The 12,507-nt window shown below is 40.1% G+C and overlaps 1 protein-coding gene across 1 annotated transcript in view; it reads left to right on the plus strand.

The window, feature by feature from the left end:
• Positions 1-204: 204 nt before the first annotated feature.
• Positions 205-12,507, plus strand: part of ush2a (Usher syndrome 2A (autosomal recessive, mild)) — a 190,074-nt gene continuing 177,771 nt past the window's right edge. The window contains 6 exon segments of the mRNA XM_054614583.1: positions 205-284; positions 843-1,412; positions 1,443-1,639; positions 2,106-2,320; positions 2,461-2,679; positions 9,061-9,229. Coding sequence (XP_054470558.1) covers positions 1,016-1,412; positions 1,443-1,639; positions 2,106-2,320; positions 2,461-2,679; positions 9,061-9,229 — 1,197 coding nt within the window. The 5' untranslated portion in view covers positions 205-284; positions 843-1,015.

Below are 12,507 nucleotides of genomic sequence, written 5' to 3' on the forward strand. Positions count from 1 at the left end.
AATGAGAGAGCTACACGGCAGAGAGAGAGAGAGAGAGAGAGAAATAAATAATAAAAAAACAGGAGCTTTGTCAAGTTTAATTGTACTGTCATTCAGTTTTTATGTCGGAGTTTTGGGCTTAACTCGCGGACTATTTTCTTCAACTGGAGCGTCTGCTATCGCTGACAGGTGTGCGGAGAAACAGGTAACTAGTCCGCTTGTTTTGTAGCAGCCATGCAACAGAAGCAACAAGTTGAGTGCTTGTGATGGGGACGTCGCTTTGTGCTGGGACTCCTCACCAACAGGTAACACTGAGGAGTCACTGGATATTTTAAGAATGTCACATTTCTGCATAGATTCACAAATGTGTCACAATGTGTCCTTGTTATTAGATACACTGTGAGCTTTGCCATTTGTCATTGTAGGCGACAGAGTTCAGGTAATTCAACACTAGAGATGACTGCACTGCTGCCCTCTTTTTTTTTTGTTGTTGTGTGTGTGTGTGACAAAATGCGAAATTGAAGCTGATAAGTATTGTAATGAAGAGAGCTTTTGGCCTAAGCCTCAATTTCCAACAAACTTATGTGAAAACTCGTTCAGTTGGAAAAAAGAACCTGGAGGCCAGATGCCGGCGGGGGAAAAAAAGGTCATGTTTAATTCAATAGAAAATGAAGAAAAAGGGGAAAGCAATGTAGCAGTATCAGTTGAGCTGTGCCTCCATCAAGCTGTACATGATAGTGCAGGCTTTGGCTAGGGAATAGCCTGCATGGCATTTCACTCTCCTCAGATTTGTCTCATGTTGGATTTTTTGGGTCTGACCACGTCTCTCTTTCCTTCTCTCCTTCTCTCTATTCCCTCTCTAGATTGTGAAATCCTACCTATCATGTGAAGGCTTTGCTTGTGGTTTGTGTGTGTGGGTGTGTGTGTGTGTGTGAAGGGGACTGAGACAGGGTAACAGAGAGCTAAGCTCCGTGGCCTCACCCTAGGGGTACTGGCCTGTAAAGAAATGTCCCTGTAACCCTGGAACCATGAAACCATGACTGCCATCATTAATTCAAGTGCTGCTGGAAGGCTTCGGAAAGACATCCAGGTTCTTGAAGATCCTTCAGTCCCCGGGAATGTTGCAGAACCCCTGTCCGTGATTTCAGAACCTAGCACCATGCTGGACCTCTCGGAGAACCCGATTCTCGAATCATGTAAGGTCAAAGGCCGAAGATGGTTGGAACAGAGAGGCATCGAGGGAGGAGCGAAGGCAGACAGGGCAAAAACGCAGAGACAAAAATGGGGTGGAGGAGTCAGCAGAGAGAGGATGGAGAGAGGGAAGAGAGAGGAGCAGTGTAACCTGAGGATCAAATGCAACAAGGAAATTAAAAAATACCTAAAAAGTGAGGGGAAATGCATGAAAAGAAAAGACAAGAGCACGACAGATGTGTGTGGGATTCCCCGGATTCTCTCTGCTGCAGAAACAGAAGGTGAAAGCAAGCAACGGGAGAAAAGGATGAGGGAAAGGAAGGCTTGGCCTGTTTTTCCCTGGCCATTTTACCTGAAAAACATCACTGGCAGAGGGGAAACCATGATGGAAAGGATGAAGTGGCATCATATCTTCATCTGGTTAACTCTCCTCCTCTTCAGCCTGTGTCCAACACCTGCTTCATCACAGGTAAGAGTGGTTTTCAAGAGCAAACTGTATTTTGTGAACCAAAAACTGGAATAAAAATTAATTATTTACTCACTATCAAATAGGCCTTTGTCAAAGCAGACATTTTGACCTCTCATACTATAGGAAAAGCACAGGTTTTACTAATAACATGAACACTAGCTGTGTATTCAAGTGTCCCAGTAAGTTATGACAGTGAGCCAGCATGCACAATACCAGTCCTAATATATTTTAAATGTACTTTATACATCCAGTCCATGTGATGGTAAGAGAATTGCCTGCAAAATTGATAATGCTTTATCATAACCCTCTTCTACGACCCATAGGTTGTTTGATTTAAAGCACTTTAAATACTCCTTTGCTGGCCTTTTTGTTATCTGGTTTCTGCCTCCTTAAATATTCAAAGTGTCAAGAGAGAGACAAAGATTTAATGTTATTATGCTAATTGTTTAACTGTCTTCATTCTTAGGGACATTTCCCCAAAATGGAGAACATTGCTGCCTTCAAACCCGTGTACACCTCCCCCTCCCGATTCACCTGTGGGGTTCCAGAGCGGAGCAGCTACTGTCAGCCTCCGTCCTCCCAGACTGAGCTGACAGCATGTTATCAGGCCTTCTGTGTCCAGGAGTGTCCCTACAGATACTCCACTCCTCCATATGCCCCACTGCTACTGCCTGCACACAGGTAGGTCGATTGAATCCTCGGTAATGGTATTAAGTTGTTTTTTTAGATGACCTCTGACCTTTCCATTTATGCAAATAAAAAAACAGAAAGAAGGATGTTTTGAGTGAAAAGATTAACACATTTCAACTTTATTCCTCCAGGGGTACCTGTATAACTGAAGACAGTAATGACACTCGTCCTGGGACTCAGACGGAGACCAGAACATCTACCAGTTCAGAGGGGGTTTCTGGTGGATCCAGTAGTTTGTTCTTTCGGCTAGTCCAGGATGGATGTTTGGTCTCTCCCCCTTCACAGACACTAGGAGCGTTGGGTTCGCTCACTCTGGCATTGTGGATAAAACCAAGCTCTCCTGGAGAAATGTGAGTTTAATATTTGTAATTTCTAAGAAATGAGAATAATCTGTCCATCACATAGGTGGAGATACTGTGACTACCAACGTCATCTTACAGTACACACAGTATACTGTGCTTTACAAATGATGTTTATATATTATGGATGGATGGATGTTGGCAAGCTATTTCTCTCTAGGTAGTCAAGTAAACTCCATGCAAACAGAAGCAAAGTTTCTGTTATGAATTACATTTTTTATTTATAATTAAAATTCCTGAGCATAGAAGCAAAGGCCAGATATATAACAGCTGTACGTGGTAGCCATTTGGCAAGTGTTCCCTGTGTGTATGACAGTTTGTGCAGTATCTTTGATTAGATGAAAAGTCAGATTTAGATGAAAGTAAATGTTTTCATTGTATCCTGACTTTACTTATCACAGCATATGAATAATCCTAAACATGTCATTTTCTTAACATTGTAATGACGTTTTTGAATGAAGCTTGAATATTTGTCGTAATATTTTACGTCATTGCCTTAAAAAAAAATCCTAAATTTGAATTCAGTGATTTATCGGATTCATTTCTCCTTTTTTATCTGTTTTTGAGTGCAGTGAAAATGTCTTTTTTTGAAAGGTTTAACAGGTTGAAGGAGAATTTTTCATTAGATAAAATCATGTTGTGAATTATTGAAATGATTAGACTATCTTTTTTTCCCCCAATACATTTCGAGGTGGGGTGTGTTGAGGGGCCGAGCCCCCCTATGACACGAGAGCAGAGGATATGAATGAATGTGCCGTGTGCCACTGCAGATTAAATATGGTTGAAACCCTTGTTAATTAACCTAAAACTGATTACCAGGAATGAATTGACATGCAAAAGAAAAACTGCACAGAATTCAAATGTTGGTTTAAAAATGGATTGTCAACGTTCTGAATAAAGCTTTGAACTATTGAGCCCCAAAGACACATTAGACCTTGCAGTTTCATTTGGCACAGCTAATAAGAGCAATTAAAACCATTGTGCCAAGTTAGAAACTTGCTGTGTCAGCAAGACACAGTTCTTGTCGAAGTTCTACTTGTTTTGAGAAAATAAAAGAGTAAAATGACAAATTGTAGTGATACAGATGAAGTTATTCAATTTGTTATAGACATTATGAGGATATACTTTATATTAAAATCTTTGGAACCTAATTGGATGAAAAAAAAACAGAAAGAGAAATGGGTAATAATAGCATTTGTGTGCGATAATAATGAGTCACAATTACTGATTTACCGTATCAGAGTAGTCAGACATTATCCTGTGCTACTGATGTAATACAGCTCGCTGCTGGAAACACACTGCTGCTGTGACGTATAGTCAAATGTCTGTTCTGATATCATATTTGATATGATATCCATACATTGACAGAGCATTGAAAGTGAAAGCCCTGAGATATTGATCTAATAACAAGAAGCAATCAGGTCTGGTCAGGTCAGTATCACGTTCAGGAAATGTTGGCTCACAAATGGCTGTCATGTCCCACTTAGACATGTTGTGTGTGTGTGTGTGAGAGACAGCGGGTGAGAGTGTGCTGGTATGTTGCGGGCAGAGCTGGGATGGTGCAGAGTTACACCCACTCGGATCAGTTTGCAGTCACGCACACACAAAGCACATGCACACGTAAAAAGAGATCAGTTGGCTTTTCTTTGCAACCCCATCTCCCCCTACAGCAACACTTGATGTAGATGGCTCGAACAACATGGGATGCTTTGTTGTGAAAGTAAAAATACTTTAAACATGCATGATGTCTTGTTTTCTATTTGTTGGTTGAGTATTTGTCAGTCAAATGTAGCTGGCAAAGTAGTCCACTGAATTTATCATTTGATTCTTTAGCATTATTGGACTCACAATGAGGCATGTCACAATAATTCAGTTATATCGTAAGATATGTGGATGTGACCTCACTCATTGCAAACATAATGACAGAAATAACAATAGGGTTTTCCCTACCATTATAAGACTTGGGCAAAGTACTTGTTAACACGGCCTAAGTCTGTTTTATTTATCGTTTTGGTTGTTTGGTTTTATTATATTTATGTTTTTATTTATATTAAATATTTTAACATTTTCTTCAGCTTCCAATTCGAATGTCTAACTATTCTTAAGAATGAAAAGTTTTTTGAAAGGGTGTACTTGCAATATTATGCTATGATATCGTCATATCAGTGGCAAAAAATGGCATTGTTTAACGCAATTATATCTGGGGCGTTATATTGCCCCACAAAAGTTATTGTGACAAGCTGAAGTTTGATGGACTCTTTAGAAAAGGATTAAAATATATTCAGCAGAACCATAGATGCTATCTTTTTTTATTCCATGCAGTGTTTGTCCTTGTCAAAACCTTGGGCCTAAATTACACACAATGCAACTTGATTGCTGACATTTTGGTCATAGATTCGGTTGTGTTACACTAGTAGCAGCGAGCCTCAAACGGAGGTCTGGGAAACTCACTTCTCTCTCGCTCCAAACCCCTCGTTTTTTAATTTTAATACCTCAGCTCCGTCCTTCAGCAAACCATATCTGATCATATTAAAAGATAGTTTAGTCAAATTTCACAACATAGTTTTACTATATTGTCTTTTAATATGGTAAGAAATTGTAGGCTCTATTTGGACAAACAAAGAAAGGCAATGCTCAGTGAGAAAAATAAATCATCTTTGTGAATTAAACAAACATTTTAAGTAAGCTGTTATGGCTTTGTTTAGGTTTCACAAGATAAAGTCTGTCTACATTCACATATTCCACAATATGCCGTAAAGATAAACATGACTGATAACTTTGCTGTGGTGACAGAGCCGAAGAAAGAAACAGAAACAGTAGGTTTCATGTGTATCTAGTAACTCACTGGATGTTCAGTTTAGATGTTGCCGTCAGTTGAATTTAACTGAGAAGGAGAATCAGGCAGAGATCAAGTCCCTCCTTTAAATATCATGCTGTGATTTTGTTTGTGAAGGTGTCCGTCAGGGGATTAAGATGACAGACAAGTCTTGTTGTCTTGGTTTTTTCCGAACTTGACACCTGTATGGCTGAATGCATCTGAATGGAAGTAATATCTCCCCCTCTCACTCTCCCTCTCCATCATTCTGTTGCTTGTCGTTGGCCATCAGTCTTTTGTTGTCGAGACGATCATGGCTGCCATCAAAGAAGCCAGATGAAAGGAGGTCTCTATCCTCACCTCTGTCCATCTCTCCTCACCCCTCTCTCTTTGTGTCTCCCTCTCTTTGTGATTTCACATCCCTCCCCTCGTCTGAACAATGAACAGAGCCAGCCACCTGTTCTTACAAATCATAGTTTTTTACTATACCATGGCTTCACTTCCAGAAACTGGTTATGAAGTTATGTCTATATTGTTTGAACATTCTAATTTGGAATGAATATTTTTTTTTTAGTTTGGTCACAGGCACTGGACTTTTCCTACGTTGACAAAATGGGGTAAAAAGGCACGTTGCTTGGAAGTTTTTTTCCTTAACCATCAACTTACCTTTCCCAAGCAACTTATTGAATAAATTAGAGCTAAAACAGATAAGCCAACTGAAAATTACACAACACCAACAATTTTTACTATTGATTAAGAAAGCATAGGCAAAGATGTCAAAAGTTTACAACTTCTCAAATACTTTGTGTATTTGCTGTTTTGCTAACTAAATATCATTTGGGTTTTGGACAAAGCATTCACTTTAAATGTATTAACTTGGGCTCTCTGATGGGCATTTTTCACAATTTTCTGACATTTTGTAGATCAAATAATACTCAATAATGATTAGTTGAATGAGGATATTCTGTATACAATGGGTACGGAAAGTATTCAGACCCCTTTAAATTTTTCACCCTTTGTTTTATTGCAGCCATTTGCTAAAATCGAAAAGTTGCAAATTTATTAAAAAAGAAAAACTGAAATATCACATGGTCATAAGTATTCAGACCCTTTGCTCAGTATTGAGTAGAAGCACCCTTTTGAGCTAGTACAGCCATGAGTCTTCTTGGGAATGATGCAACAAGTTTCTCACACCTGGATTTGGGGATCCTCTGCCATTCTTCCTTGCAGATCCTCTCCAGTTCTGTCAGGTTGTTTGGTGAACGTTGGTGGACAGCCATTTTCAGGTCTCTCCAGAGATGCTCAATTGGGTTTAGGTCAGGGCTCTGGCTGGGCCAGTCAAGAATGGTCACAGACTTGTTCCGAAGCCACTCCTTTGTTATTTTAGCTGTGTGCTTCGGGTCATTGTCTTGTTGGAAGGTGAACCTTCGGCCCAGTCTGAGGTCCTGAGCACTCTGGAGGAGGTTTTCTTCCAGGATATCTCTGTACTTGGCCGCATTCATCTTTCCTTCAATTGCAACCAGTCGTCCTGTCCCTGCAGCTGAAAAACACCCCCATAGCATGATGCTGCCACCACCATGTTTCACTGTTGGGATTGTATTGGGCAGGTGATGAGCAGTGCCTGGTTTTCTCCACACATACCGCTTAGAATTAATGCCAAAAAGTTCAATCTTGGTCTCATCAGACCAGAGAATCTTATTTCTCATAGTTTGGGAGTCCTCCATGTGTTTTTTGGCAAACTCTATGCGGGCTTTCATATGTCTTGCACTGAGGAGAGGCTTCCGTCGGGCCACTCTGCCATAAAGCCCCGACTGGTGGAGGGCTGCAGTGATAGTTGACTTTGTGGAACTTTCTCCCATCTCCCTACTGCATCTCTGGAGCTCAGCCACAGTGATCTTTGGGTTCTTCTTTACCTCTCTCACCAAGGCTCTTCTCCCACGATTGCTCAGTTTGGCTGGACGGCCAGGTCTAGGAAGAGTTCTGGTCATCCCATACTTCTTCCATTTAAGGATTATGGAGGCCACTGTGCTCTTAGGAACCTTGAGTGCTGCAGAAATTCTTTTGTAACCTTGGCCAGATCTGTGCCTTGCCACAATTCTGTCTCTGAGCTCCTTGGGCAGTTCCTTCGACCTCATGATTCTCATTTGTTCTGACATGCACTGTGAGCTGTAAGGTCTTATATAGACAGGTGTGTGCCTTTCCTAATCAAGTCCAATCAGTTTAATTAAACACAGCTGGACTCCAATGAAGGAGTAGAACCATCTCAAGGAGGATCAGAAGAAATGGACAGCATGTGAGTTAAATATAGTGTCACAGCAAAGGTTCTGAATACTTATGACCATGTGATATTTCAGTTTTTCTTTTTTAATAAATTTGCAAAAATTTCTACATTTCTGTTTTTTTCTGTCAAGATGGGTTGCTGAGTGTACATTAAAGCTATACTGTACGATTTGAGAGAGCTAGCATGATTTGAAATTAGCTTCTCTTCGGAGTTCCGTTTAACTCCTCCCCCCTTCAGGACTCCCTGCCCCCACCCCTCGACACAGAGCCGTGCACGAGCGCTGCTGCTACTTAGCAACCAGGTAGCTACGCTGCCGCTGCCTCATTGAGCGAGAGCTGAGCTAACGGTCGGCTACTATGACAACAACGCTTTCTTTGCCCTCCGTGAACGCGCTCAGGCCGGCTCAGGCTCGTACACAGAGGGGAGAGAACGCGCAGGCTTGTGATTGGTTCTTTAGATTCGGGTACAATGTCTCCGATTGGTAAGCATTTTAACAGGTTTATAGCCGATACAGAATTCGTTTTTTTCGCTTCTTTTTCATTGCCCATAAGTTATTTATTGCTGTCAGGATGTAAAAACCAATTTCAACAACATATTAAAAAGTGCATATCACTGGAAACCGTACAGTATGCCTTTAATGCGAAAAAAAATGAACTTTTTCGATTTTAGCAAATGGCTGCAATGAAACAAAGAGTGAAAAATTTAAAGGGGTCTGAATACTTTCTGTACCCACTGTATGTCAAAAGTTAAAGCACCCTTTGACCCAAGAAACCTTGTCAGTCCATCAAATGAGTTCTTTAGATTTTCAAAGTAACCAACCTGCACTTCCTATCTCCATTTGTCGATCTCTTTGTCTCTCCCCACAAGCACATAGCGCTCACATGCATACATACATATGGTCTCTTTCTAATGCATACATCTAAGTGTGATTTATAGGGTATGTGGCTCTGGGTTCATAAAAGTCATGATTTCCCATAAAATGTCAGTGATGGTGGTTAATATGACACGTGGAGGGTCTGTGTGTCTGCACCCAGTGTAGCAGCTCAAAACCTAGCAGTCATGTAAAATATTGATATTCTATGTGTAAATGTCAGAATGAGAGACTGTGTGTGGGAACGTGTGTAGTGGCACTGGAGTCCACTCTTCCTTGTTTCCTTACTTCTGCTTTAAGTCATAACAACTGACCCCTACAAGATATTCAGATGGACTGTCTGGACTGTGTATCTGCTGCTGAAATAATTGTGTTTCGATATGCTTGTGTTTCTGTTTCCCTCAGGATGCTGCTGGAGAAGAGCTCAGGGCAGCGGTTGATTTTTTCTGTGACAGTGTCAGAGCAGATGGTCACACTGCGGTACGGTCAGTCCAGCAGTCAGACACCCCTGACCGTCAGCTTCAGAACAGAGGGGAGGCTTACACTGGAGAAGTGGACACACCTCGTTTTGCAGGTAACAATTACCAAGTGTTTGGGGATTCTGTTGGTGGCATGAGAGACAGCTGCCTTGTTAAAATATGTCACAGTCAATATGAGAGGCTCATGATGTAGCATGTTTGTATACGAGCATCCACAGGTGAGTTTATATGCATGAAACTGAATCAATCTACTTCAAAAGTGCCATCAGGTTTGCGTTTAACTGTTTTCATAAGGAAATGGTCTCTTTAGCTCAGACTTACTGTCACTCTATATTCTTCTCCTAAGTTTGTCTTTCATTCTTTGTCCATCTCTTTTTTTTTTTTTCTTCATCTCTACGAGGTTGTGGTAATTATACTAGCAAACATCTCATTTGGGACAGATGCTGTTGCCAGGGGCCACACATTACATCCGACACACATACACAGACAACGATTCCTCACACTTTCAACAAAGTATTTCTTTGGATTTTACTTATTTTATTTAATCTATTTAGGTCTGAGGTTATTTTTTATGATTTACTGTATAACACACAGATAGTGATGTTGTACTCATGTAAGGTTGTTGGATTTTATTGCACAAAGCTCATTCCAAATCGTGAGTTAATCTGGGGTTGCTTTTCACCCCCCTGGGAGCCCCGGTAACCTTGTTGAGTCTTGGACTAGGGGTCAACTTTGGATGTTGTGATTTATAAACTGCAAATGACAAATCCTACTCATTGTGCCTCTAAGTACTGTATGTAATATTCTGACAATGTATGCATTTATTTTTTCTCTTTGTTGTTTTCTTACCGTCCTTTATTTCTCCAAAATCAATTTAACTAAGTGGTAAATCAACTAAACATTTTAGGATGCATCAGAAGTTAGAAATACAATGCTGTCATAAGCACCGATCGTTCTGAGAAAGAGACTCTCAAGGCCCCAAATGAATCCCTGTATGTGTGTGTGTGGGTCTGTGTGTGTGTGTGTGTGTGTTTCTGGTCTGTTGAAGAGTATCATTTTACAGATTACTCCGCTGGACAATCTTTCTCTTTCAGCATTTCTGAATAACACCAGGCTACTTGTGGAGAAACATGGCCACCATGATGAGCCTTTTCACTATAAGCGTCTGTTAATGAAGTTGTTTGTTTATCTTCTTTTTATCTATATAATGTTTTGGCCCAAATAGGAATTTGGCCCAGCATGTAATTTAATAGGAAATGCTGTATTTTGTTAATCTCTTTTATTGCCCTTCTCTGGCCATGAAATGCAATAATATTGACGTTATATAACCCTATTGACGAGTCTAATATTATGAATTCTCATAAAAAATATATGATAGTAAAAAAAGAACAGTTATTAACCCAACAAACAAAAAAAATATGATCAATTGATAGAATCAACATGTTCTAAGTTCCATGTAATTTAAAAAATAAATATTTGGTAAATAAGAAAGTCAGAAGGGGCAAAATTGTTGCATGAAGTTGGTTATGTTTGTACAAACCGGACATATAAAAAAAAAACATTGATTCAGGAAAAAACTGAATTGCAGATTATATTGCAATACCTTAATTTATAGCAGGAAAAGGTTTTAAAATACTAAAATAAATAAATAATGCATAAGTTATCTTTTTAAGTGGGTGTTCCCTCCACTTATTATTATGGACCAGCTCTTCTTTGCTGTTCTTCTAGTGTTGCTGTTTATTCACTAGAAATTGTTTCAGCACATCACTCCCTTTTAAACCAAACTTGTCATTTGTACGATTTAGAGGTTTCCACAGGTATATTTTTGAACATTAGAGAGAGCCAGGCTAGCTGTTTTCCCCCTGCTTCCAGTGTTTATGCTAATCTTTTCATTTCACTTTTGGCAAAAAAGCTTAGAAGCAAATTTCTCAAAAATGTCAAACCAAGATAAGACACGAACATATTAATTTAGACATTGATAAAAATGTTAACAATTTAAATAGGAAAACATTCTAAAAAGTGGCTGACTAATGACTTGTAGTCTGTTGCAAATATAATAACCTTTTTATAATCTTGTTTAAACAAATAAAGTCAATTTCCTATTCTTCCATTTCTGTTTATAAATCATCATTCAAATTAAGTTTCTAGTAATTATTTTGAAAAAAACAGACTGGAGGTGACAAATGCAGGTAGATAAAGGAGTGTAGCCTACTATATATCATCTGCAGTTGGATTTAAAGCATTAATTGAGGCCAGAGGGGTTAGCCAGGAATGAGAAATTATACATGTTGACCAGTACTTTAAATTATTGTCCCCAGCCAGATCTAACTTGACAGTTTAGTTTACTGGCTTGCTGACTGGTGTTGATGCCTGGTACAGTAATTTGTCAGTCCAGTGTGTTATTGGCTAAATGTAGTGTTGCTTATGGCTGAATTGCTAGCAAGTGTGTGTGTCTGTGAAGTATGTGGTTATGCCCTGCAGGGATCAGGCTTTTATATACGTCTATGTACACTATCTGTGTGTGTTGTACACGTCCATGAAGGCATAGAAAAGTGTAAGGCTTGCAGATATTTTGCTAAAAGTGTGTTGTGTTGGTGTGGCTTGGAGGTGTTTTTTGAAACTCTGTGTGTGTGCATTCTTGTGAATCAGACTGCCTTTCGTTAAATGGTATGGTGATGTGATCTGTTTTGACTATTCACAAGAAAAACATAATCATCCTTGACACTCAAACACCATTCGCATACTCCCATTCCCGTGCATTCACACACACTTATCTACTTATCACTCACTCATACACACACACACACACACACACACACACACACACACACACACACACACACACACACACACACACACACACACACACACACACACACACACACACACTCACTCACAGTTCAGCAGTAATTTGTAGCAGACATGTCAGCCACAATACAGATATTACCCTATGAAGGAGCAGGGCAATTTAGAAACCTTTCCTCCCCACACAAAATACACACACACACACACACACACACACACACACACACCACTTTCTCTGTCTCCCTCACTGACACACGCACACGCACACACACACCAGTCATCTGTCTGTTTGAAAAGATCAAAACATAAAAAAAAGACACTCAAAAGGAATACGGGTTTCCAAGTGCCAGGAGCAATTCGAACACACTGACACACACACGCACACATGTACACACACGGTGCCAGGAGCAAGGTGCTGTAGGGATGCCGGTGCTCCCTAGGTAGTTGTCTTATCTGATTATGGTAACGATGTAGAGAATTGTGGAGGAAAGGTAGCCTGGGGGAGGGAGGGACTGGGAGAGGAGAGGAGAGGAGAGATGGGGAAAGTGAGGGAGGTGGCTCTGTGTTG

This window comes from Anoplopoma fimbria, chromosome 2 (genome assembly GCF_027596085.1).
Source record: "Anoplopoma fimbria isolate UVic2021 breed Golden Eagle Sablefish chromosome 2, Afim_UVic_2022, whole genome shotgun sequence".
NCBI lineage: Eukaryota > Metazoa > Chordata > Actinopteri > Perciformes > Anoplopomatidae > Anoplopoma > Anoplopoma fimbria.